The sequence below is a fragment of the Muntiacus reevesi genome, chromosome 15 (assembly GCF_963930625.1).
Source record: "Muntiacus reevesi chromosome 15, mMunRee1.1, whole genome shotgun sequence".
NCBI lineage: Eukaryota > Metazoa > Chordata > Mammalia > Artiodactyla > Cervidae > Muntiacus > Muntiacus reevesi.
The window spans coordinates 55,688,195-55,715,574 of record NC_089263.1 but is presented as its reverse complement, the minus strand read 5'-3'; the positions used below and the strand labels follow the sequence as shown (position 1 = coordinate 55,715,574).

At 50.3% G+C, this 27,380-nt stretch overlaps 2 protein-coding genes across 2 annotated transcripts; both read right to left on the bottom strand.

The window, feature by feature from the left end:
- Window positions 1-528: 528 nt before the first annotated feature.
- SERPINA5 (serpin family A member 5) lies at window positions 529-12,808 on the bottom strand. The gene is made up of 5 exons (XM_065906437.1): window positions 12,702-12,808; window positions 4,453-5,077; window positions 2,594-2,864; window positions 2,091-2,238; window positions 529-1,541 (listed from the first exon to the last, which is right to left on the bottom strand). Exons 2-5 carry the CDS (start codon window positions 5,057-5,059, stop codon window positions 1,353-1,355), a joined length of 1,215 nt encoding a protein of 404 aa, XP_065762509.1. The 5' UTR covers window positions 5,060-5,077; window positions 12,702-12,808; the 3' UTR covers window positions 529-1,352.
- A 7,564-nt stretch (window positions 12,809-20,372) lies between these two features.
- Window positions 20,373-26,829, bottom strand: SERPINA4 (serpin family A member 4). Its single transcript, XM_065906920.1, is given in 9 exon segments — window positions 20,373-20,570; window positions 21,511-21,670; window positions 22,910-23,046; window positions 23,049-23,129; window positions 23,131-23,186; window positions 26,185-26,315; window positions 26,317-26,383; window positions 26,386-26,571; window positions 26,574-26,829. Coding segments are annotated over 9 exon segments (1,263 nt in total). The 5' UTR covers window positions 26,821-26,829.
- Between the last annotated feature and the right edge of the window lie 551 nt (window positions 26,830-27,380).

The following is a 27,380-nucleotide window of genomic DNA, read 5'->3' as shown; positions in this document are numbered from 1 at the left end:
ATGAAAACCTGGGGACAGTGAATTAGGGGACCGTCTGAAACTAAGTGAAGGACTCCTTCACTCATTCATTCCCTGATGCTTGAATGTGCCTGATCCCCTTCATTTGACAGACGGGGAAGCGTGATGGGTCTTGTGCAGGAGGAGACTGAGCCTACCCGGATGACAGCAGATCTGGTGCCCTGATGCACTTGACCTGCGCTTCTGTTTCCGGGTCATGTCTACTCTGCAGCAGAGCCCACGGCTGAGAGGGAGGTCCTGAGGCCACATTCTCAGGGTCCAATCCTGCTTCCACCACCAAGGAGCTGTAGGACTGGAGGGATTACCTGTTCCCAACAAGGCTCACCTTCCCTATCTGTAAAATGGGAGTAAGAGGAGTGCCTGCCTGGCATAGGATATTGTGAGGGGTATGTCTAACCATCCAGGTGAAGCAGCTAGCATTGGTCCTAGGATATGGTAAGCTAGGAACGTCGCCATTCTCAGTGCTACCTCCAGAAGGACAATGACACCCAGTGTTTGCAAAATGCTTTATTGTTATTGCTAACACTAAAATCCACAGTTAGTCATTAGGGTCTTCAAATGGTACTCTAGTATTTGCGTCAGGCCTCCATTCTTCCACCCCCAGCCAAGCCCACGCAGTTGTAACTTAACCCACAGGACAGTACAATCCTGGGTTGGCCATGTCTACCCTGCTGTCCACCTGCTTTTCTTAAAAGATGAGTGGAACTTAAATGCTTTGATATTAACAGTGATTGGTGGGGAAAATTCTAGCCTTTTTATTTGATTTCAAGGATTCTTCAGTCCCTGACCTGACTTGGGGAAACCAAAGTCCACAGAGGGATAGTATTACCCAAAGTCACACAGCTGGGACAGAAGCCCGATTTCATACTCCCATCCCGCAAGTTTTCCCCAAGCCATGATGAACTGATAGCTGGTACTGCCAACGGGTAGGAAGCTAGGCTTAGGGATATACTTCCTGTTGGAAATATCTACTGGAACAATGCTCCTACAGAAATTGGTGGTTTGGGGCTGGGTAACAGGCAGTTAGATTCTGGGCTTCTCTCTGCCACTAACATGCTGTGTGACCTTGGGAAAGTCAACTAACCTCTCTGGGCCTCATCAGTATTCTCCATTGATGAAAGGCAGGGGCAAAAACCAAATGTTCTCCAAGGCACCCATGTCTTGCAATCATGTGAAAAGAAGCAGTCATCAGTATTTTGATGATATTCTTAATATTATGATTTGTAGGAGTCTCATTAGTCAACCAAACCTGTGTAAATCAGCAGCTCCCAGCAGACAGACAGCCATCACGCATGCTCATCATCCACTATGGAGGCCCACGAGAAATCCTCATCTCAAGGGCGAGTCACTTTGCCAAAGAAAAGGATGTGTTTGCTATTCTCCACAATGAGCATCAGAAAGGGCCTGTTGAAGACTACCCTATGAGAGCCCAGTCGGGCAGATTTGAACGTGATGACCGTCCCCGTGGCTGCAGCTGCTTGGGTTCCAGACTCATCCACCTCCACCACGGCCTTGTGCACCATCTACGGGGAAGACATCAGGCGTCACGGAGCCACCAGGGGCAGGGAGATGCCATCAGGGGAAACGGCCAAGCTCCAGCCGATGGCACCACCGTCCGAGTCTGTGCTCCTGAGCCATGAAGCAGATAGGAGATGAGGTGACTGAACAGCTACTGTGCCCCCGGGGCTTAGAGGGGAGTGCACACGTGTCTTTCATTGAATTCTCACTGCCTCTCACCGCAAGGGTGTGACTCTCTGGGTTTATAGAGAGAAAGGAGGCTCAGAGAGGTCCAGTAATTGCTGGAGGTCACACAGTAAGTGAAGGAGTCAGCATCTGATTCTTAGGTTTGATTGCTTAAGACAAGACACCTTTCTGCAAGATACGGAGCTGAATACAGCTTCTCATTGCTCAGAGGACAAGAGGCAAAGTGAAACCTTTGCTTCTTGAGGGAAAAGATGAGAGAGAGAGGGAAAGAACTTAGAATGAGGGATGGGGTTAATGGAATGGAATAGAATATAACAGAAAAGGATAGAAATTTCTGGAAGCAGGTGCTCAGGAGCTTCTGGGCTCACCTCAGACACCCGGATGCTGGAATGGTTAGAGATGCCGGTCAGGTCGGCATCGGAGGTGAAGATGTCTCTGATCCCCAGCTTGGGGAGGACTTCCTCCAGCTGATAGGAGCCCTCGATGGAGAACTTGGGAAGATAAAGCTCAAGCCGCCTGGAAAGAGAAGAGGACCTTTTCTTAGACTCTCCTAGAGCACTGGCTCATATTCCTGCTATCTCTAGGTTTCCTAATGCTCCTCCAGCCTGTTGCCTAGAAGGGAACCTATCCAACTCTGGACTTGGACCTGAGTTGTCCCCAGCAGTCACTGCCTACTCGGATGGTCCCACCAGAAAACCCAGCTTCCAGCCCTGCTCCCTCCAGCTAGCTGACTCAGGCCCCAGAGCTGGGCCTTCACATGATGCTTCAGGGCTTGGAGGCAGTTCCTGGGCCAGGTGAGTCCTCCCACCACTGCTGTGTGGCCCTGTGGGTGTGCAGCAGCAGGCTGGCCCCAGAGCAGTATGAAGAATACCTCTTCATGGGCATCCTGAGCCACTTCTTCAGTGTTTTCTCCTTCAGGCCATTTTCCACCTGCTCCATTTCCCCCTCGTGGGGGAGAATGAAGAAGGCAGTGGCGTTCCCTTGGTAGGGGACCCCTACCACCTTGCAGGAGAGGTTTCGGTCCAGGATGTAGTAAAACTGGTCCTGTTGTTTCATCATGGGGACCCGCACCACCGTCTCCGGGGTCACGTAGAAGTCCTGCTCGTGGGTGCTTTTGAGGTTGAAGCTAGTCTCCCACTTAGCTACAGATTAAAATGGAAAAGGAATTAGAATTTGTCAGCCATCAGTGAAAAGTGTGCTCACAGTAAACCTACCAGAAAGCATCCTCTTTAGAACAGTATCATTGGGAGAAGTGACGGCCAAACCTCTTGAATATAAAGACAAGCCCCTTTCTAATTCAGGGGGCAGACTAGAACTTTGTGGAGCTATCCTCCCACATTTGCAAAACAAGGAGGTTGGTTTTCATGTCTTCAGACACCCTTTACCCTAAAGGCTGTTTGTCTGATTATCTGATGTTGCTACTCAAGCTCAAATATCCCAGTGAAGAGGGTGAGCTCTTCTCTTTTCCACTCTTTTCCCAATATTGAATTTCAATCTAGGTTTAGAAGAAAGGTTTGTAAGGGTCCTGGAAAAAATATGATTTTTCCTGCTGGGAAACCTTTGGTTATGCTTCTTGCTCTGTCTGTTTCATATGGGATATTTTGTTCAAAGTGACACAAGTCTTTGCTTTCATCTTCTTAGTAGTTATCAAATATAGATCCAACTCCTATGGGCCACTTAGCTTACTTCACAGCTGTCCTCTGAAGCCTAGCCCTGGATATGAGGGCAAGAAATTTTAGAAGGCAAGCTTGATCCTCATGCTCTGTGACCACAGGAAGGGGGTTTGGGTAACAATTTAACCAGTTTCCTCTTTCCCTTTCTCCTCCCTCCCTTCTCTATCCTCAGTCAGGCCCCATCCAGGGTGCTCAGGGACTCAGCATCTAGAAGGAGAAGCAGGCATACAAGCTGAGATGAGTAGGGATATCTACAAGAGATGCCAGGGAGACAAAGATGGGGAGACTGACACTCAAGTAAGGGGAAAGAAGGCAATTCAGAGGAATAGGTTCTTGTCCCAGAATTTCTGGGCTAAAGAAACAGTTCCTAGGAGGGCACAGAGATGAGGATGTGGGTATGTCGGAGGAGCTGGCAAAAGCCCTATAGGTCCCTTCTAAGGCCCACAGTCCTGCCCTGAGTAGCCATGGTGTCCGTTCTTTGGCATCGTGGCCTTGACAAACTCATGCTTCAGAATTTATGTGGGTGCTGTGGTTTTAAGTGTTCCCGGGGGCCCAAATAGGAACCAACTTTTCCCCAGTGGAGGAAACAGCATCAGGCTCTTTATATCACCTTAGGCTCTCAGAGGGGCTTCCCTGGTGACTCAGCAGTAAAGAATCTGCCTGCAATGCAGGAGATGCAGATTCAATCCCTGGGTTGGGAAGATCCCCTGGAGGAGGGCACAGCAATCCACTCTGGTATTCTTGTCTGTAGAATCCCATGAACAGAGGAGCCTGGCAGGCTACACAGAGTCTAACACAACTGAAGCGACTAAACACACACATACGCGCTAAGAAGGCTAAGAAGGCATCACCTCACCTGGCTGACTGTTGACTTCACTCTATCACCAGGGACCACAGAGGACTAAACCCACTCCCACTCTTTTATGTATGTGGGAACTGGTTTTGTTTTGTCTTTTCTTTTGTTTTGGAGGAATTGGAGTTCTTTTGTTTTGTTTGTTTGTTTTTGACAAAGAGCATCTGCAAAGAGAAAGTTCAGATTCAAGCCCAAGGGTCTTACCTTTAAAGAAAATGTAATTCACCATGACCATGACCTGGGTGCCATCCAGGCTCTTAATCAAGTCCACAATCTTTCCTTTGGTCTGCTTTGCCACGTAATCGTTGATCTTCTTCTTGGCCCCTTCGGGGTCCTCAAAGTCCGTGGGGAAAGTGTCCGCCAGGTACAGCGTCCTCAAGGCGCCCAGGAAGGCCTCCTGGATGTGCAGCGTGGGCTTGGTGAACAGGGCGTTGCCCAAGCTCAGCTGGAGGCTGTCTTGGGGCTGTTGGAGCTCGCGCAGCAGCCGCTGGGAGGCGCCGTGGAGCTCCTCCTCCGAGCCTTCGCCCGGACAGATGCCCAGGCCTTCCAGGATCTGCGCCTTCGTGTTGGACCCAGCTCCCAGGGAGAGCATGGCCAGGCTCACGGAGATGCTCAGAGGGGAGAAGAAGATGTTCCCGTCGGGGGTGGCTGCGGCCAGGGTCCTGTAGAGGTCGAAGACAAAGTCCCCGCTGCCCGGCGGCGCCGTGGTAACCGCCGGCGGCAGCTCCTGGATTTTCTTCTTTTGGGGGCGCCGGAGGGTGGCCATCCGCGGCCCGAGGAGCGTCAGGCACAGGAAGAGACAGAGACGCATCGTGGTTAACCCCTGGTTCTGAAAGGGAGAGTGGGAAGGTGACCTCAGAGAGGGTGGGCGGCCCAGGAATCCTCTCCGAGAGAAGATCGGAAGATGAGGGGCAGGGCTGACCTTCCGAAGGGGGCAGCAGTGCCCACCGGCAGCCTCAGAGGGCGATGATGAACCCCAGCGGCTGGGAGGGACTGAGGTTTTAGAGAGCACCAGAGGGGCGGAAGGACAGAGACTCGGGGACGTGGGTATCTATGGCAGGGAGAAGGACAAGGCGGAGGAGTGAGACCCCTGTGGGTACCGAGCAAGAAGGCGCTTCTCATCCATAGCGAAGTACCCATCACAGGGGACTGAGGATTCTGCCAGCTTAGCAGCTCTGAGGTTACCAGAGCCGAGCAGCCTGTATCCCTGAATGACCCCTATCCCTCACTTTCTTGCTGGGGAGTAGCATTTGCAAGACCTCATTTCCTTCTATGAGCTCAGGGTAGCTACTCCTCCTGGTCTCATCCACACTGCTGGATTTGTCCCTGCTCATTCGGAGCATCCAGGTGGTGGGCAGAGTGCCAGGCTCCTGTGCTTCATGCGTGAACACAGGATACCATCAGTCTCCCTCCCTTCCCCAGGGGTTGCTCCGGGATCCCACAAACCCACCCTGTCCCTCATCAGAGGCACCTTCCTCCCTTGAGGAAATTCTGTCCTCTTACTGTGAGCTCCCAGGCCTTCCCTGGTGGCTCAGACAGTAAAGAATCTGCCTGCAGTGCAGGAGACCCAAGTTCAATCCCTGGGTCGGGAAAATCCTCTGGAGAAGGAAATGGCAACCCACTCCAGTATCCTTGCCTGGAAAATCCCATGGACAGAGGAACCTGGTGGGCTGCAGTCCACGGGGTCGCAAAGAGTCGGGCATGACTGAGCAACTAACATACACACTTGTGAGCTCCCAGGCCTCCCTCTTCTTCTGTGGTGGGCGGAATTGTGCCCCCCAAGTCCATACACTGACATCCGGAACCCCAAGACCTCCGAATGTGACTGCATTTGGAGACAGGGCCTTTAAGAGGCAGTTAAATTAAAATGAGGTCTTTAGAGCAGGGCCCTAATCCCGTGTGTCCTTGAAAGGAAAGGAGATTAGAGAACAGATTTATGGATAAGGGCGTGGGAGAGGAAGGGGAGGGTGAGATGAATGGAGAGAACAGCATGGAAGCAGATACACTAACATATGGAAAATAGCCAATGAAAATTTGTTGTGTGACTCAGGGAACTCAAACTGGGACTATGTAACAACCTGGAGGGCTGGAAAAGGATGGGAGATGGGACGGAGCTTCAAGAAGGAGGGCACATATGTATACCTATGGCTGATTCATGTGGATGTACTGACAGAAATCAACCCAATATTGTGAAGCAATCATCACTCAGTTTAAAATAAATATAATCAAGGGTTTTAAAAAAGGAGATTAGGACACAGACACACGCAGACTGAGGGGTGACCACACGAGGGACATGGGGACACAGGGAGGAGGAGGGGGAGGAGACAGTCACAGACAAGCCGAGGAGCGAGGCCCCAGGAGGAACCCGCCCTGCCGACGCCTTGACCTTGGCCGTCCAGCCTCCAGGACTGTGAGGCCATGAACATGTGTTGTTTGACGCCCAGCCCACCCCCCGGCACTCTTCTCTGCCTCCCCCAGAGAGGAGGCCCTCACCTCTCGTCTCTCTAAGACTCTCAGGTGGGCCCTGGGGCTGTGCCATTATTCTGGCCTGGTCCTCCACCCTCCGTCTCTCCTGCCGCCTGCCTAGACTCCCGCTGTCCACCCAGAAACTGTTCCTGTGCCCGAGCCTCCTAGAGCCCTCCTTCCACCCCCTGTGAACAGCACAGACTCTACCGGCAGCAGTCTGGGTTCAAATCCTCGCTACTCCCTCCAAGTGTGATTTGGAGCAAGTCAGTCACACCCGTGTCGCTGCCCCATCTGTAGATGGAGGTCAGGACAGAACCCACACCAGGGGTGGCTGAGGCTTTAAGGAGTTCACATAAGCAATGGCTTGGAGCCAGGCCCGATGCAGACGTGCTGTCCAGGTGTGAGCTGGCGGTGTGGCTGTGATGGACCAAAGCCCCACTGGAGACCCCCGCTTCCCCGACTGTACAGCGGGGCACACGCTTTCACACACATGCTCTCACGGGAGCCCGGTGGCTGCCAGACAACTAATTCCCACGATGGCCCGGTGTGCACCCCCTTTAGCTAGCTGTGCTCTCCCCCCCCCCGCCCCCCCACCGTGGACACCATGTCATCAGGCCCCCCAGGCTCAGGGCGAGCACGGCCACAGAGTCACAGACCCACGCAAAACCAAACTCCAAAGGGCCCCCCACCGCTGCATTAGACATGGCTGGTGGGAGGACACCAGTGAGCCTGGGGGTCCGCAGACCTTCCTGCCTTTGTCTGAATGAAACTAACAGACTCAAGCAAGTCACACTCAGCACCCCTGGCCTCCAGATTGCACCCGAGGGCCTCTCGCCTTCTGAGATGGCCCACACTCCGTGGATTACATTTCTACTAGGGCTGTTCTCATTTTCTGAGACAAACCACAATCTGTCTATGGAATGCCTGTCAATTTAAATAAATAAATATACTACTCACATGATCAAACACAAACTCAAAAACGATCAAAAAAATAAATTACACCTGAGCCCACAAAGGAAGTTCATGTAGGATGTTCACTGAACCGCCAGTGATTCTGAACCAAATACAGGGGCTTCAGAGGTCCCCGTGCCCATGGGAGGCCCAGGCCCATTGCCAGCACCTGCCACTGCTGGGTGCTGTGATGTCTCGACAAACATCAGTTCCTTTAGCCTTGTACACACCCATGGAGGCAGGTTCGATTATGGGCTATGAGGCAGGAGGTAGATGGACCCCCAGGGGAAAAATGATTGGAGATTCATTTTCTGTGGACTGAAACTCCAAGACAAGAATAGCAGGACAATTAAGAGAGCAGGCTGGACCCTACCCAGAAAACACATGTTTCTCTTTCTTGAAGTCAGGAGACCTCCCTGACCACACATGCCCAGACAGGCTCCTTGGAGGGCCAAGGAGTGATGTCTAGAAATGCTCTACCCATGAGCCTCCTCGGTGGGACCCATCTTGGCCAAGAGATGCGTGTGCACACATGGGCGGATCCTGAGCTACCAAACATGGACTGTGAAATCAAACTGGTTGGCCAAAGGAAACCTGGAAGAAATGCCCCATAAAAGTAATTCAGACTGCCACAAGGGTGCGAACTCAGCGACTCTCTCTCTGAGTTTGCCCCTGTGTCTATCCACACGTACAGGACTCCTTTTCCTCCTAATAAATACTTCACTTGTTTCACTACTTTCCATTTTGTGAGAATTCTTTTTTGCAAAGCAGAAGGGCAGGGCCTTGTCACTGACCACTGCTCTAGTGGCTAGGATCTGGTGCTCTCTCTGCCGTGACCTGGCCTCAGTCTCTGGTTGGGAACCCAAGCCCTGCTCCAAGACAGTGCAGGCCAAAGCCACAAGATCAGCTCCATTTTACAGATGGGTCGTCTGAGGCTCAGAGAGTTTGAGTCACTTGCTAGTAGTGGCAAAGCTTAGGCTCAGACCCAGTTCGGACCCTGAAAACTCATGCTCTGAACCGCCACACCATTCAGTTCCCCAGATCCCTGGTCCTCCCCTGTCTGTGTCACAGCCTTCCAATGTTGTATTCTCTGCCTCTGCAGAGAATTGAGAGATGGTCTGGGGACTCTGCTGGTGGCCCAGTGGTCACAAATTTGCCTTGCAGTGCAGGGGACATGGGTTCAATCTATGGTCAGGGAATTAAGACTCCACATGTTACAGAAAAACCAAGCCTATGCTCCACAACTATTGAGCCCGGGTGCCCCTACTAGAGGGTCTGTGAGCCACATTGAAGGACCCAGAGGATGTAACAAAGATCCTGCGTTCCCCAAGGCAGCCAACTACAAAGATAAATAAGAAGCAGTCCGGGCTTCTCATGCTGACACTCCCTTTTTGTTCCCACTTTGAGAGTGACCTTCACAAAGGTCTTCAAGGAGCACCGGTGGGTGGCGTGAGCACTGTGTCCCTTAGCCCGCAGAGCGTTAGAAGCATCAATGTAGCAGGATGCTGCTTAAGAAGCAACTCAGTTCAACCTTCCCCCTACACCCACACACAGATTAACACTGAGCTGATAATGACCATAAAAGAAATGCTTTCAAAGAATAGTTACAGGCCACAGAGGAGTTTCCTGCTTGGAAGGGGCAGCTGGTTAGGGAGCAGGAGTGAGAGTTCCAACCTCCCATCCTCCCGTCCGTGCCAACGACCTGGTGACCATGGGCCAGGCCCTTCCCGTCTCAGGTCTGGAGGTCTGGTGCTGTAGCCCCACCACTGGCCGCCCCTCTGAAACACCAGCAATCTGATGGACTAGAGCTGCTTCTCTTAGGCTCCACTGGGCTTCAGGTTTGGGAACCAGAAAACCTTGCTCCATTGAGCTCTCTCCCTCTTATTGATGCCACTATTTATTAAGGACAGATTAAACACTCTATAAATATAACTGCATTTCATCTTTACCAAAAGTACCATTAGTCCCATTTTACAGCCAAATAAACTGAGTCTTCTCTGATGGCTCAATGGTAAAGAATCTGCCTACCAATGCAGGAGACGTGGGTTTAATCCCAGGGTTGGATAGATCCCCTGAAGAAGGAAATGGCAATCCACTTCAGTATTCTTGTTTGGGAAATCCCATGGACAGAGGAGCCTGGCAGGTGACAGTCCATGGGGTCGCAAAAGAGTTGGATCCGACTTAACAACTAAACAAAAGCAACAAACTGAGGCTTAGCAAAATGGGATGGTTTGTTTTAGCCAGTGAGTAATGGGTCTGGGTTAAAATCCAGACTCCAACTGGTGTACATGCCGCCTCTTGGCTCTGATTTATGAGGAGGACACACTGCCCCCCACCCCCTTCTGATTCCCAGGTGTTTCCTAACCTGTTCACCTGAAATAGCTCATTTATGCTCCTCTATGGCAACGTGGAGTTGGTATCATTGTCACAGTTTTCTAGGAGAGGAAACAGAGGGTCAGAGAGGTTACTTTTGAGAAAGTAGAGGCCTGGGGGTGCTCATTTTAGGCTTCCTAGTTTCTAAGTCCAGGCTTTGCAGTTGCACTCATGGGCCTCTGGGGGCAAATATACAGCTTACAGAGTTTTGTGCCAACCTTGAGCCAGTGGAGAGTCTTCAGGCTCTGTTAACCTGGCTCTCAGGAGACCAGCCCCCAATGCGTGCCAGCAGAGCCTGGCCTGGCTGACCCTCTCCTGGGTCCCTGACGCCAGTGTGTCTGCAGAGATGCTCCCACATGTCAGAGGGAAGAAAGCAGATCGATCAGGCTGACCTGGCACCCCAGGCCAAACGGACTTGTGATGACAGAGGTTGGGCATCAGATAGGCAGGCCCTGGGCGGTCTTCCCACTGGTCCCCCACCATCCGGCCTGAAAATCTGCTGGTGTTTATTCCAAATGTTAGGCAACAAAGTCCCACCAAGGTCGACTTTGGACTCAGCCGTGTGGCTCAGGAGGGTCTGTCTGCTATCTGCTAATTACACAAAGAGAGACGAGACTTGGAGCCCAGGCAGAGAGGGAGAGATGAAACATAACTTCCCCTAGATCCTACAGAGCAGGGGGAAGAGTTTTCTGCAATTAGGGGCCTGGGGAACTTTCTTAACCTCCCTCCCTATCTCCAGACCATCAGCAGGGCTTGTCGGTTTCCAGGTCTGAAACCTGCCTGCCTCACCCCATTTTTCTTGCTATAATCCCAGTGGAAGCCTCTTTTTCCTGGACTCTGCTTCTCCTGCCCCTGAGAGCCATTCGACATACATAAGTATATTCTGAAATAATCCCCTTCCATCACAAACACGGGCAGAGTGCTCCCTTGCCTAAGGACATCATTGTTGCCCCCTGGCTTGGTAAAACCTAACTGTGATTTCACGATAACCCTTGAGGCTGCCAGCTCTGTCTGACTCTCACCAGCCGCACCTGACCAGCTCTGCCCCCCAGGACACACAGCTTGTTTTTTTGTTCCTAACACAGAAGCCCTGTCCCAGTCCTGGGCCCTTGTACACTCCACCCTCCCTCCTGGAAACCTTTCTCCGCCTCTTTCACCAACGCCACCTGCTCTCTGGGTCCAGGCTTCCACTTATCTTGATAGTACCCTGTCCACACTTGGCCATACCCTCAATACTGCTAGTCTCTATAAGGGCTCCTTTGACTGTTTCTCTCATGGCTCCATCAATTACAGAAGTGAAATTACATTTCCGTGTGCTGCGGGCTTCTTTTGTCCAAGCCTATCCCCCACTAGAACCTGTGCTTGTAAGAAAGGACCTTCATCTCTATTGGTCCCGCCATGACACGTTCAGTCAAGAGGTGGTGCTCCAGCACCCCTGCGGAATGAATGGATGAGTGGATGGATGACTGGACCCGGGCTCCTCCTCTGTAATTTAGAGGTGTTAGACCACGTGCTGGCCACCGAGTCACGGAAGTGAGCCAGGCTGGGCATCCAGGGCTGAGCCCTGGCATTCCTGGGGCTAACTTGCCAGCTGACCTTGAATAACTTCCGCACTGAAGCTCAGCTTCAGTTTCCTTTCTCTTTCTTTTCTAAAGCTACTTTATTGAGGTCCAACTGACCTGCCAAAGGCTGTACGTATTTACTGTACACAATTTGATGGGTTTGGAGAGCAGGGAAGCACACACCTGTGAAACCATCACTGCCTTCCACCACCTCCCAAAGTCCCCTCCAACCCACTTTATTCTTCAAGCTGTGGTTTCTTGATCTGTCAATAGGATGTTGGCCCGGAAAAGCAGCTTCCCTTTTACTGTTGTGTCTCATGCCCAAAGCCTCATGTTTAGAAAAACTGAAAATTCCACTCACTGTATGTCTACATTTTGTCTACTTAGTAAATGGCCAAATGACCACTCTGGATGGCAACCTCCTAGCAGGTCAGCCTTATCTTAGGGAAACAGATTGTATTCGATCATTTTTCCTGATTTCTGGAGGGGAAAGATTCTAGGCACAGAAAACAATAGAAGCCATGGTTTGTCCAGCATGTTCTGGGTACCAGACATTTTGTCCCCACCACCTAGTTCAGGGTTTCTCAGCACTGTTGGCACTGGGAGCCAGATCGTTCTTGGCAGTGGGGGCTGTCCTGTGTAGTGTAGGGTGTTCACAGTATCCCTGGCCTTTCCTCTCCTCCTGGAAGCCAACAGCAGCACCCCCTCCAACTATGACAACTAAAAGTGCCTCCAGATGAAGCAGTGCCCAAGAGGCAGAAGCATACTTGGGTGAGAACCACGACTTTATTTAATCTTAACAATCACACCCTGCAAGGGGTACAATAATTTTACATCTTATCCATTGGAAAGTTGAGACTCAGTCAGACATAGCATTGTCCCCAGGACTACACAGAGGCGGGGGAGAGGGCAGGGGCGGGGGGACACATCTCTGTTGTCTCAGAGGCCTTGGCTTCCTTCTCCCCACCATTGTCCTGCTCACCCGGGGACACCTCCAGAGTTTTTAAGCCCTCCAAATGCCATAACTCCAGAGGCCATTCCCCACTCCCCCACCACCACCCCAAGCCCCACAGGCCCTCGGTCCACATTGCCTGTACTTACTCTGTCCGGGGACGAGCGTGCAGACCACAGAGGCGACTGTCTGTCGGGCTTGGTAGAGAACTGGCTGGGCTTGAGCCAGCTTCTATCACTGACCACGCAGAACCCTGACCCCGCCTACCCCTGAATCCACCTCCCCTGACTCCGCCTCTCCCTGACTCTGCCTCTCCCCTGGCTCCGCCCCTTCCCTGACTCTGCCTCTCCCCTGGCTCCACCCCTTCTCTGACTCTGCCTCTCCCATGGCTCCGCCCCTTTCCTGGCTCCTCCCCGTCCAGTCCTTGGCAGGGCTGAGCTCTGACCAGGACCACCTCCTCACTGTCCTGAAAACCCTGCACCAGCCACCAATTGCTATGGCACAAACACCCCAGGTGGACCAGGCTGGACAGGTGATCAGCTGTCCAGACACAAGGAGAGAGACACCCTCCCAAACCCCTCTTCGCTTTGTTTCCTGCAGCCAGTTTGCTGCGGATCTGGGGAAGTGAGAGCCCAAGCGCTATGCAGGCTGTGCACTTAGGAGGTTTATGGACCCCTACAGCCAGCTCCTGGTGGAAATTAGATGTATCAAGAGGGTCTTTGCCTGGAGAATCCCATGGACGGAGAAGCCTGGTGGGCTCCAGTCCATGGGATCACAAGAGTCAGACATGATTTAGCGACTACACCACCACCACCACCACAATGGCTAAGATGAGGGATTACAGTCTCCACCCCTCTTATTGCACCAATAACTGAACTGAGGCTCAGAGAGATGAAGGGACTTTTCAGAGATGTGCATCAGTTAGGGACAGAGTGGGACTGAGTGCTCAGGACACCAGCTTCAAGGCCAGTGTTCTTTGCAAAGCAAAGGCCTGATGCCAGGATTTCTGTGGGCTCAGTTGAACTGTCCTTTTCTACCTTGACATTGGGGCTTCAAAACTCAGCCCCACTCTTTCAAGACTGTTTCCAAGTGGTGGGCTGTTGGCTCAACTCTTGTTTCATTGCCAATGTCCCCATGCCTGGGGCTTCCAGATACTAGGGTGTACAGTGTGTGGCCATGACCCAGAAGGCTGTGTGAGTAAGTGTGGGGTGTGCAGTCAGTGAGGAAACAGGAGGGTGGGTATTTCCCAGAGAAAGTGACCTTGCTGCTCAGCAAACAGGGTCCCTCTACAACCTCTGAGACATCTGCCTTCTCGCTCCATGATTTTGGACCCGGTTTTGGCCCTTTATCTAGTTTAGCATTTCCAACCACCCTGCAAAGGGGATAATACTGAGCTTTGCCTCAGTGTAGAGATAAGCATAGTCACTACCTGGCGTTGGGTGCTTGCTGTGTGCTCACTACTTTCGCCATGCACTGGATGATGGGTGCTGGAATCTCTATGGAATCGGTGAGAAGATGGAAGTTGAGAGAGAGTAGGTGATCAGCCCAACGGCACACAGCTGCTAGGGAGAGGCCTTAACAAGGGGAAACTAGGTCTCATTTGTTCAGGCTTTGTTTTCCATCCATTGTGCCCTGTGATGTAAGCAAGAGTTCCTCATCTCATAACCAAGAGATTCCCAACTATGCTTTATAGGCAGGAAATCAGTGTTTGTTACCTTTTGAGAGTCTCTTGCGAGAACAGTCCCCCACAAGGAGATCAGACCAGTCAATCCTAAAGGAAATCAGTTCTGAATATTCATTGGAAGGACTGACGCTCCAGCTGAAGCGCCAATACTTTGGCCACATGATGCGAAGAGCCGACTCATTGGAAAAGACCCTGATTCTGGGAAAGACTGAAGGCAAGAAGAGAGGGAACGACAGATGATGGGATGGTTGGATAACATCACTGACTCAATGGACGTGTATTTGAGCAAACTCTGGGAGACAGTGGAGGACAGAGGAGCCTGGCAGGCTACAGTCCATGGACTGGCAAAGTGTTAGACACAGCTTAGCAACCGAAGAACATCAAACGTGTGTAGTATGGATAACAACAGTTCCCCAAAGATATCCATGTCCTAACACCCAGAACCTGTGACAGTGACCTGCTAGAACCAAAAGGACTTTGATTGATCTTGAAATGGGGTTGGGGAGTACTGTTATGGATTTCCCAGGTGAGTACTAAGTGCTATCATAAGGGCCCTTCTTTATGAGGCAGAGAAGCAGAATCAGAGGCGGGGGGAGGGAGAGACAGCAGAGTCAGAGGAGGTGAGGGAATCAGTGTTTGTTACCTTTTGAGAGTCTCTTGCAAGGAGACCTGATCAGGGAAGCAGGAGGAAAGAAGCAATGTGATGTGGGGCCTTGGGCCAAGGAACTTCAGAAGCAAACTCTGCCCACACGACATCTTGATGTTGGCCCAGGAAGACCCATGTTGAACTTTTGACCTCCAGGGCCAGAAGAGAATAAACTTGTGTTGCTTCACCCCACTCAGTTGGTCATAATTGGTTATGGCAGCAATGGGAGACCAGTGCAATACCCTAAAACGGGTTTCCGATGAAAGATGGGACTAAACAAGATGCTGAAAAGACTTCTCCAGCCCATGTGTATATCCGTGGAGGCACCCCAGGTACCAAGTCCCAGGCTTACATTCTAGGGACTAGCTTGAGAATTTGGGGAATGGGGCAAGCCCCGACTCCCCATTGCCAATCAGAAGGGTTCCTAAGGAAGGGGGGCTGGGGATGGGGACACTTGGAAGAGAAAGTTCTGAGGGTGTCTCAGGGCATGGATTAGTCTGCTCTGGCTGCCAGAACAAAAGACTACAGATGGAGGGGCTCACACACGCGAAACATGTTTCTCAGTTCTGGCAGCTGGAAGTCCAAGACCAAAGTGATGTCCGGGCTCGTTTCTAGTGAGATCTGTCTTCCTGGCTTGTAGATGATGCCTTCTTGCTGAGTCCTAATACGCCCCTTCTCTGTGCCTGTGTGGGAACAGACAAAGAGGAGGAGAGAGAAGAAGCAAGCTCTGGTGTCGCGTCCTCTAACAAGCACACTTAGTTCTATGAGACCAGGATCCCATCTTTACGACCTCACTGACCTTTAATTACCTCCCTAAAGGCCCTTTCTCTAAACACAATTGCACTGGGGGCTCAGGCTTCAATATGCAAACTTTTGGAGGACACAATTCAGTCCACAACAACTGGGGTGAGATGGTAGGATGAGCCAGTGGCTAGGATATGGGAATTTAAAGGACCAAGTAAGTCATGCTAGATTTATTTTTCCATTGACATCAAGAGCAATGAAGAGCACTATTCCCAATAGGTGAGTTTCACCCTGGGCAGAAGGGAGTTCTGTCACCCCCAAGTGAGTGTGACAATGTGGAACAGAAGTGTCTTTCAATGGGGGCTCTTACTGTTCCACCTTCATGGTCCCTATCGCTGTCAGCCCACTTTACCTGCTCGGGTAACCTGACAGCTCTGGCAGGCAGGTACAGTTGTGACCCTGCTCTAGGGGAGAGTTGTGATAAGAGATAAAATGAAATAACAGTAGTGAGCATTTGTGGAACAGCAAAGGTAAGTGCTCTAGATACAGTAACTCATCCAGAGTCTACTTAGGTGCCTCATCTCCATTTCACAGGCGAGGGAACTGAAGCACAGAGGGGGACCCAAGTCCCACATCAGGTCATTGGTTCAACTGCATCTCCTCAAAATTGAAGACTTAACCACCAGAATTTCAGAAGGTGACCTGACTTGGAAATAGGGTCATCGTTGATGTAATTAGTTTGGGTGAAGTCATTCGGAACTAGGGTGGGCCTTTAGTCCAATATGACTGGCGTCCTTGTAAAATGGGGAAATCTGGACAGACCCACACATGGAGAACACCATGTGAGGATGAGGCAGAGATCTACAAGCCAAGGAAAGATGGCCAGTGAAACCCCAGGAGCCAGGGGAGAGGCCGGGACAGATACCCCCTTATAGCCTCAGAAGGAATCAACTCCATCATTCTGCCATCACCTTGATCATGGCCTTCTGGCCTCCAGAAGGGTAAAATAATACACTTCTGTTGTTAAACCACTGTTAAACTGTGGTCCTTTGTTAGAGCAAAATTAGTACACTAACCAACTCGTGTACTTGGTCATTGGTAGAATCCAGGTTCAAGCACAGGCATTCTGGCTCCAAAGTCCAGCTTCTACGCTCAGAAACTCATGGTCTCTTGGTAACTCCCTGAAAGTACTTGTCACTGTGCCTTGCTCGTTGCAGATGCTCAGAGCTTGGAAACCATTAGACTTAGATCTGCTCTGACTCAAAGAAGGACACTTTGCCTTCCCAGGCAGCCAAGAATGGAATAGACACCCTCCTGCCCTTCACATGTTCACACATTTCACAGGCTCCGTCAGATTCCCAGGCCTGTATCTTCCATGGGTCCCATGTCCATCTGCTCCCTACTTCTGTAGATGCTGCGGGATTATGTACCCACTTACAGCTGCGGAAACTGAAATCCAGAGAGGTAAGAGCTGGCCCTCAGTACAGGTAACAGAGAAGCTGGGAATGCAGCCTTTCTGTCCCAGCCCAAGTTTCAAGTGCCTCCTCCCGCATTGAGGAAATCCCCCTGGTTTCCTGGCTAGTGGCCAATCCCCACTCAGTAAGTCTTTGCTGAGTGAGAGAATGAATAACCAAATGAACCCATGATGCTTCTCTCCACATCTGCTTATGAGGGCAGGGCAATTCATCCATCCACTGGCATCCGGGTCCCCCAGGCTCCACCTCGACACTCATGACATCCCTTGCCTCCCTCCACTCTCCCATTGCAAAGTGCCTTTCCTGCTGGAAGAGAATGACAGAATCACCAGCATATCCCCCCTCCTGACACTGAACTCCATGCCCACAATGTGCCTCCCAAGTAGCAAAACAAGGCTCACACACAGCCCTGTAGATCTTTTTTTCTTAATGCTCCAAAAGGACATTTTGAAATCTGAGAAGCTGGACTAAATATTTACCCAATCAATTCCAGGGGTGTGTCGGGGGGTGGTGATGCAAAACAAATAGCATGGGGACCTTGCTCAGGGTACAGCTTTTTCCATTCATTCACTTCGATCACCAACCATTGGTTGGGCCTGAGTCATGTGCCAGACTGGATGATCAGTGCTGGGGTCAGGTACTGAGGTGAGTGAAGAGAATGCAGTGTGAACAGGGCCCTCCATCTGAGTTGTCCTGTCTAAGAGGGGCCATGGTTGACCCAGTGGGAGGCAGAGACTAATGTCAGCCAGCCATGTTTGATGGTAGGAAGACCGTCTGCCTTAGGGAGAGCAAGAGGCACTTGTTGGAAATCCTAGTAGATTCTCAGAGATGGGGAAGGGAGTGTTCTGGGTGATAGGGATCTGAAGGGACAGAAGCCCAAAGGTGGGATGCTATGGGCAGCCTAGGAAGACAGTCAGACTTTCCATGGGTGCAGTCATTGGGTGAGTGAGGGCAAGAGGAAGGGTGGGGGGCAGGAGAGGCAGGCAGGGGCCAGATTGGGGGGCGCCTTGACTACAGTTGGAGGGATTTGAACTTTATCCTGTAGGCAATAGGGAGCCATTGAGTGCTTTTGAGCAGAGGAGGGAATTCGATGAGCTTAATCAGAACAAGGAAGCATCACTCTCAAGGTGACTGAACCCTCTCCTCCCCTTCCTCATAGCAGAGCTTCACTTCCTCACATCACCCCAGCAGTGTAATTGCCATGGTAACCCCAGGCCTGCATCTTCTTCCAGGCTTGTCTGGGACTCTTAAATCCACCCACCCTCTGCTGCTGTAGGGGCAGATGGGGGAGTGAGTCAGCCTGGGCTTAACTACCTCTTGCCTGGCTTTTGAAAAATAGAATCCAACATCCCAGCAGGTGCAGGGGGAAATGGACCAATCAAACTAGGGTTAGCAAGAAGAGAGCGAGGTCCTCGGGACCTCGGAAGACTTGGTGCTGAGCACTGGCAGGCCCTTGACCTTGTAGCCCAGAGCTGGTGTGCTTAGCGCTGGGCTGGTGTTGCTGAGCTATTTCCTCCTATAGGATCTTCCCACTGTCAGTGACGCCCGAGGCCATCAGCTGTGTTGCAGAGGAAGTGGGGGGAGACCCCCCAGAGTCTTCCACTCCTCACTCTGTTCCCCCTGGCTTTTTCCATCAAAAAAGTTGTCCGTCTCCTGCTCCAGATACTGGCTACCTAACTTCCTGCCACGATCCTATTCCTGCCATCGTGACACTATTTGGGCCAAGGACCAGGACCAGGTCACGCAGTCCCGGGAATATTTTGATTCTTGAATAATCGTCAGCTCCAGAGATGGCGCTCAATCTGCTCTTCTCCGTCACCAGTGAGAACTCTGGTCTTATGGCTGTGAGACCTCCTGCCGCCTCTGACACTCTCACCATCAAAACAAACGAACCAAACCCACTAGGCCCTGCCCAGAGAAATACATTTGCTGGAAGTTACTGAGGTTTAGGACAAACACAGCCAGGTCCTGTCAGCCTGCCTCCTCCTGTGGGAGGGGGACAGGTTTATTCTCACAGACTCTGGGTGGTCCCTCCTCAGAGGCTTCACCCCACAAACTCAAAGACGGTCTGAGCTGGGTCACCTGTTGTTGCCGTTCAGTTGCTAAGTCACATCCGACTCTTTGTGACCCAGTGGACTGCAGCACGCCAGGTTCCCCTGTCCTTCACTATCTCCCAGAGGTAGCTCAAACTCATGTCCATTGAGTCGGTAATGCCATCCAACCTTGTCATCCTCTGTTGCTCACTTCTCCTTTTGCCTTCAATCTTTCCCAGCATCAGGGTCTTTTCGAATGAGTCAGCTCTGCACATCAGATGGCCAGAGTATTGGAGTATCAGCTTCAGCATCAGTTCTTCCAATGAATATTCAGGGTTGATTTCCTTTAGGATTGACTGGTTTGATCTCCTTGCAGTCCAGGGGACTCTCAAGAGTCTTCTCTAGCACCACATTTAGACAGCATCAATTCTTCGGAACTCAGACTTCTTTATGGTCCAACTTTCATGTCCACACATGACTGAAAAACTATAGCTTTGACTAGATGAACCTTTGTCAGAAAAGTGATGTCTCTGCTTTTTAATCCTGGGCCAGCTAACATTACTGAGGTGGGGACACTGAAGTCCAGACGGGTAAGGACCACAGAAGTCTCAGAGCACCTCTATGGCTCAGTAGGGATGGGAAGACAGGCCTCTAGACTTCTACATCTCACACTCCTCCTTCTTGTGCAGCTGGGTCCATGGCCACGGCAATCTGCTCTGGAAGCGATACTGGCCACATCCCTGTGACCACCGGTGGGGCGGGGCCTGAGCTGCCCCTGTGACTGCTTGCCTCTCTGAGCCTCCTTCTCACTTGAACTTGGAACATCTCACCACTGCGTCTGGGACCAGGTGTGCAGGCAAACCCCAGAGGGATGGGAAAGCGATGCATTGACTGAGTATCCCCTACATGGAAAGCACTGAGCTGGCCTCCCCGTGGCCACCATTTGGTTCAATCTGTATAACTACCCTGGGCAGTGGGGATGGTGGTGGATGTTTCTCCCATTTTCCAGGGTAGAAACCTGCTCAAAGAAGTTAGATGGTCTGTCTGAGATGACACAGCCCTGCGGAGCTGGGTGTCCAGTCCACACCCATCAGATACCACCCGCATCCTTCACCAACAACTTCTGTCCCAGATCCTCAGTCTCTTCTGCATCCTCCACTCCAAGCCCAGAGGTGCTTAGGCCTAGCCCTCCAGGCTACATCCTCCTGCTTGTAACAGACAAGCCAACCCTGGGAGGGCTATGGTTTCGTGGGGTTGACCACTTTTCCCAGAAAGAGGATGCTCTGGGCATTGGCGGAAAAGATCACCACAAGGAAGAGCCGGTTCAACCAAAGGGCTTGGCGGTTGTCCCAGGGCCAAAAGGTGACAGAACTGCCGGTGACCACTGCAGCCTGGGTGCCAACTTCACCCACCTCCAGGATGGCCTTGCGGAAGCTCTGAAAGGGAAATGACGAGTGTTAGCTCTGAGAGAGCATGTATGTGTTAGTCACTCGGTCGTGTCCAACACTTTGAGACCCCATGGACTGTAGCCTGCCAGGCTTCTCCATCCATGGGCTTTTCCAGGCAAGAACACTGGAGTGGGTTGCCATTCCCTTCTCCAGGGGATCTCCCTGACCCAGGGCATTGCAGGCAGCCTCTTTACCATCTGAGCCACCAGAAAGCATGAGTCAGGGCTTAGGGAAGCCTGGAGGGACCAGAGACCACAGAAGACCAAAGTCACTTGTTGAGAAAACACAGCAGGAATTTCTGCACCGTGGGGAGGGTCGCTGAGCTGAAGATCCCTTATTTATACAACTGTGATTGCAATCATTTATTGAGTACATACTATGTGCCTACACTCTTTTAAATCTTCTTAACCATCCTATGATGTCAATGTCTTAAGTCTGTTTTATAGATGAGGAAGATAAATCCAGAGGCTGGGTAACCTTTTAAAGTCATAAGAGGCGGAACTGGAACTTGAACTCTCAAACCCAAGACTCTATCCTCTAGCGCAACTTTATCTTACATAACTGAGATCACAGGTCCCTTTTATTCACCTAAGAAATTTATGGAACAACCCAGCCTCATCTGCATCCTTCCTCTGTTTCTGTCATTGCATTTGTCACTCTTTGTTGCCACCATCTATGACTTGAGTGGGACTCAAGTCCCTTGACTCTGAGGGCAGGGACCTAGTGGCCCCAGGATTCCCAGCATGGAGCACCACACCCAGCACATGGTGGGTTAGTTCTTGGCTCCCTATGCCCATGGATTATTGAGTAAAACTCGGGCACTGAGACTTCACATGGTGACCGGGAGAGCACCCAGCACCCAGCACCTTCCAAGAGGTAGAAGTTCCCCTCCAAGGTCTCTAGGGGTTGATAACCATGGATGACTTACCTTGGACACCCGCAGGTTTAACTGTTCTGTGATGCCAGACAAGTCAACCTGCTGGAAGAACAGGTCTGTGATGCCCAGCTTGGGCAAAATCTAATCTAAGTTATAGGAGCCAGAAATGGAGAACTTTGGGAGATACAACTTGAGCTTCCTGTAAAAATAGCTGAAAGAAGCACTGGGTTAAAACACTGGACTCTTGAACTAGCCAGGGGTCCCATCTGGGCTGGGCTCTTCTCGAGGGCACTCACTCCCTACCCTCACTCCACCAGAGTTCTGTGCCATGTCCTCAGTGAGTGCTCCCACTGGCTTAAATCCAGGCTCCTTTGACCCCAGGGTCTGCCGTCTTCAGGGCCTCCTTCCTACGGCAACTTTTCTAAGCAGAGGTTGTTTTCTGCACACGTGCCTGGAGATACAGGTCTCCTCACATGGCAGTTTTGCCTTTGTCTCTGATGGGGCTGAAATCAGTCCTGAATATTCTTTGGAAGGACTGATGCTGAAGCTAAAACTCCCATAATTTGGCCACCTGATGTGAAGAACTGACTCATTGGAAAAGACCCTGATGCTGGGAAAGATTGAAGGCAGGAGAAGGGGATGACAGAGGATGAGATGGTTGGATGGCATCACTGACTCAATAGACATGAGTTTGAGCAAGCTCCAGGAGTTGGTGATGGACAGGGAAGCCTGGCGTGCTGCAGTCCTTGGGGTCACAAAGAATCAGACATGACTGAGCGGCTGAACTGATGGAACCCCATGGTTTTCACCTGTTTGGAACCAGTGATTCTTTGGATAGAATTCCTCTACCACATGAGTTGTGTGTGACCCCATATGGCCATGACCTGAGGTCCTTTTCTCATGTGTATCTGAATACTTTTCCCCCTCATATCCTCAGGGTGATGTGAAAGCTTCCTTGCTACTTCCTGGGGTGGGTGGGTGGGGTTTTCCTATATGTCTCTATAGCAGAATGGTCAGCATCTTGACCAGAAATCTACTCATTCACTGCACAAGGTGGACCCTCAGAGAGCAGGTGTCTCTTCACCCCAGACTTGTGCAGTACAAGTTGTTGTTATTTAGTCATGTCCAACTCTTATGCGACCCCATGGACTGTAACCCACCAAGCTCCTCCATCCATGGGATTTCCCAGGCAAGAATACTGGAATAGGTAGTACAAGGGCTACATCTAAACCCAGGATTCCTAACTCCTAGTCTGGTTCTCTTTTCACTGATAAGGGCAAAATTTAGATACAATATTGGCAATTCTTATTTAAGGAAACCCATGGAAAGTCTTGGTGAAGATAAGACTTCTTCCATAATTTGGTGATTCCCCCTGCAAATTTGGAGCACTGGCTTTCGTTGGAAGGGTTCACAGTGAAGACTCAGCCTGCACCATGCCCTGATGGATTACCTCTTCCAGGGCAAGTTGCTCCATCTTGTTAGCATCTTCGGAGTCAGAACCTCTTCCACCTGCTCCATCTTCCCTCGGTTAGGAAGGGTAAAGAGGGTTGTTATGTTTCCTTGGTAATCCATCCACAACACCAAGCAGAAGCAAGTTACCTGTTGTGAAGATACCAGTGGAGCTGGGTATCCTGAAGCTTCATAGACACCTTGACGGTGGTGTCCTCATCCAATATAGAGGTCATGGGGAGTGGTCAAGGAAGGGATGAATGGTTTCTCCCACAGAGTTGGAGGGAAGAAGGGAAGAGGGTACCAGTCATCTGTGGACCAACAAGCCCATCCTCCATCCAAGAAACACATTCCCCCAACCATCACTCCAGACCCTTACCTTACCATCCCATCCGTTCAACACCCAACCTGCCTGGGGCATGGATCTGGGGGCTCAGAAAGATTCTAAAGTAAGAGACCTAAGAGGATACCTGCAAGATCTTTTCATGTCTTCACCAATTACTTGAAATTGTCGGATTTAATTTTGTCAACCCGATGTTTGTGTAGTGCTAGCTCATTATGGTTAAGACATGCCCTTTCTCAGTTTAAAATAAGATTCAGTAATCTTTTGTGTGTTTATGGATCAACCGCTGGTGCTAGTGGTAAAGAACCAGCCTGCCAATACAAGTAGACATAAGAGATGCAGGTTTGATCCCTGGATCAGGAAGATGCCCATAGGGAGGGCATAGCAACCCACTCCAGTATTCTTGCCTGGAGAACCCCATGGACAAAGGAGCCTGGCGGGCTACAGTCCATAGGGTCGAACAGAGTCAGACACGGCTGAAGCGACTTAGCACAAGCATGCAGATTTTTTTAATTTTTGGTAGGGGGTTGTTTCTTTGATTTTAGCTCAGTGCCAGGTCACATTTTTGACCCATATTTCTATAGGGCTGTTTCTTAGTGATTTGCAGTTCTCTGAACACTACTTGTCTATCGATTCTGTATGTTGTCAATGTGTTTTCTTCCTTCTGACTTGTCTTTTCACTTTCATAATGGTGTGCTTTGGTGACTGAAGTTCTCCACTTTAATGCAGTGAGCATATCAGTTTTTTCCTTTATGGTTAGATCTCTGTGTCCTGCTTAGGGATATTTTCCCACCTCCAGGTCCTGAAGATACTTCCCTCCATCATCTACAAGCTTTGCTCTTACCGTTTGCATTTAGGACTTTACATCACCTGGAATGAATGCTTATTATCAGTAGGAGGGGGCGTACAAAATCATTTTTTTTTCCCCATGAGGGTACTGTCCCTACACCACTTAAAAAAAAAAAATCTATCCTTTTTCTCAATATTCTATGATGCAGGTTTTGTCAAATATCAGATGTTTGTATATCCAAGGGGCCACTTCTGGGTTCTATTCCAGCCTTTCTATTCTGTCCCCTTGGTCTACATACACCACACAGTCTAAATTAATATATATGTATAACCGGCCTTGCTTCCCAGCAGGCAGGTTCTCCCTTTTTAGTTATTCTTGGCCCTTTGCTCTCTCGTAAACATTTTAAAATCAACTTGTTACCTGGCACCAAAAATAATCTTTTAAAAAGCTATTAGGGGACGTCCCTAGTGGTCCAGTGGTTAAAAATCCAACCCACTCCAGTATTCTTGCCTGGGAAACTCCATGGACAGAGGAGCCTGGTGGGCTACAGTCCATGAGATCGCAAAGAGTCAGACACAGCTGAACGACTAAACAACAGCAGCAAATGTAAGACATTATCCAGGGGAATGTGAGGGAAAGATACATGGGACCTCTCTGCACAACTCTGCAACTTCCTGTGAATTTATAGTTATTGCAGAACTCTTTTTTTTTTTTTTAATTTTCAATGGTGTGTAAAGATTCTACATGTAAAATGCAAGCAATGACCAGTTTGGCTGAATTATTAGTCTGGGACTGTTTCCCAGAATGTGTTTCCTGTAGATTCAAGGTGGTCACAGCGTGAGACTGGGAGTCCGATGTGAAGCAGCCATCGTCTGCTGAAGGCAGACGAGATGATGGACAGACCAGAGGAGGTGTACGCTGCAGACACCCATGCTCTTCTCCAAGTTCAATGTCCAGCTCCTCCGTGGTGCCCAGCTGTGTCCCCAGACCACGGCCTGGGCCTCTTCCCAAGCCCCCCTGCCATGTGGAACCAATCTGGTGGTTGGATGCGCCCAGCTGGCATACAGACTTCCAGAGAAGCTCCACCTTGTCCACCAGCTCCAGTGACTTTTCTCTGTCCCTCCAAGTTCTTCCTCCAGATCTTCACTTCCCCAGTCCCTCCCACAAATACACCAGGTCTAATTCCTATGACAATCCTCTTTCTCTTAACACTTATGGTGACTCTGCTCCCTGGATGGCACACTAAGTGATACGCACTGTACAAAGCTGTCCCCACCTGTGACTTCAACCCTATCAACATATGTGTGTAAATAGAAGGGTGGAAGGAATTAGGCTAAATAATGCTGGTTCACTCAGGAAGGTAAGATTATGGACAACTTCCATTTTTTCTTTTATACTTCCATGCATTTTTATACTTTGTATTATGCTTTTATACTTTTATGTATTTTTAAAGGTAATCAAAATTGTTGTCATTAGAGTAATTACAAATGCTCTATTTATTGAGCATGTCTAATGCTCAGAGATCTGTAACCTTCTTCTGCAATGGGCCAGAAAGTAAATATTTTATGCTTTTCAGGTCATTCTGTCTCAGTAGCAACAGTTAATCTCTGTCTTGCAAAGGCAGTCAGAGATAATACATAAATGAGTGGGTGTGGCTATGTGCCAATAAAACTTTATTTACACAAACAGGTGGTCTGTTGGATTTGGCTGGGACCTAAAGCTTGCCAATCGCTTCAGGCCCTCCTCTAAGGAACATATAAATATGTGACATCATTTGATCCTTAGAAACAAAACTTGAAGCAGGGACTCATATCCTCACTTCAAGCAAACAGCCTGATGGATTTGCACTCTTGGTAAGGGGTAAAGCTTTGATATGAATTCAGAAGATGTTTGTCACACATACATTGCTGTTATTAAAAAAATAAATAAGAAAACCTGTCTAAAAGTATGAAGGGATGGAAATCTTAATATTACACAAACTTAAGTATCTGATGCTCTAACATTAAATTTCCTGAAGGCTGCTCAATATAGCAGACTCAATCCATCCATCAACAGTTTCTGTTTTGAGGAGTTTCTCTTTGACATGTGAGCCTTCAATAAGTTAGGGGGAAAGGGAAGACGTGGGATTCACCAACACACTGACCTTTGAAGTACACATTATTCACCAGCATCATCGTAGTACTGGCATTGAGCTTGCTGACCAAATTCACAATCCTCCCCCGAGTTTCCTCCCTAAGGTAGTGGTTGTTTAGCTGGGTCATGCTCACAGTCTTTGAAGTTGCTGCAGAAGAGTCTAGACTCATAGAAGGTTGCGGACTCCTTGAGGAATCTCAGAAGAAGCAGTTGCTCAGGAACAAGGCGTTGCACATGCATATCTCCAGCCTGTTGCCTGGGAGGTAGAGAGTGTGCAGAAGGTTCTGGAAGCCTTGGTGGCTGTCAAACTCTGATACATGCATGAGGTTGAAGCCCAGACCCTCCAGGATCTGAGTCCTGCTGTGCGAGCTGACCTCCAGGGGCAGCATAGCTAGTCTGCAGAGATGCTCAGAGGAGAGAAGAGGATACTGCCCCCGGGGGCTTGGGAAGCCATCAGATGGTGGAAGCCGAGGGCAAAGGTGGTGATGCCTGGGGTGATCTTGAGGCTGGAGAAGCCCTCACCTGTGCCGGGAGCCTGATGGGGGTGGTGGACGTGACCCTGGCCATAGTACTTGGGATGCAGCTGACCTTGAAAAAGGACCAATCGTCCAGCCAGAAGGAGGAGCAGGAAGACGGCCAGATGCATCTTCTGTGCTCTCAGGTTTGTAGGAGAAAAGAACATGCCCAGGAAGCTCCCCAGTGGAGTGTCCCACCCCTCGGAGAAGCCTGGCAGAGGGCAGGGCCCCAGGATGTAAGTGGTCCCTAAGCTCCGGCAGATGAGCTTGAGGGGGAGGGGCAAACACCCAGCACCTCCACGTGTGAGATGCCCTGGTATCCTACAGCCAGACTTCAGATTTACAAAGCACGGGGTTCCTTGTCCACCAGCTCATTTCCTTTCCCGTCTCTGCGAGCTCTGCATGGTACTAGACTCCATTCTCACTGCAGAGACGGGGTAACAGAGACCCCCAAAGTGTCTTGTCTGCACCCATACCACTCTGAACGCACCTGACCTTGACCCAAAGTGTCTCAACCAAGTCATCAAACTAGTTAATATCTTAGCTAGAACACAGGGCTCTGGACTCAGCCTGGAATGCACCATGTGAGTTTATTTCCCTAGCCCAGTGACCCATCGCATCAAAGCCACTAATCAAGGGCTATGCTAACACTGACTCCACAGACATCTGTGGTATTCTTTACAGTTTACAA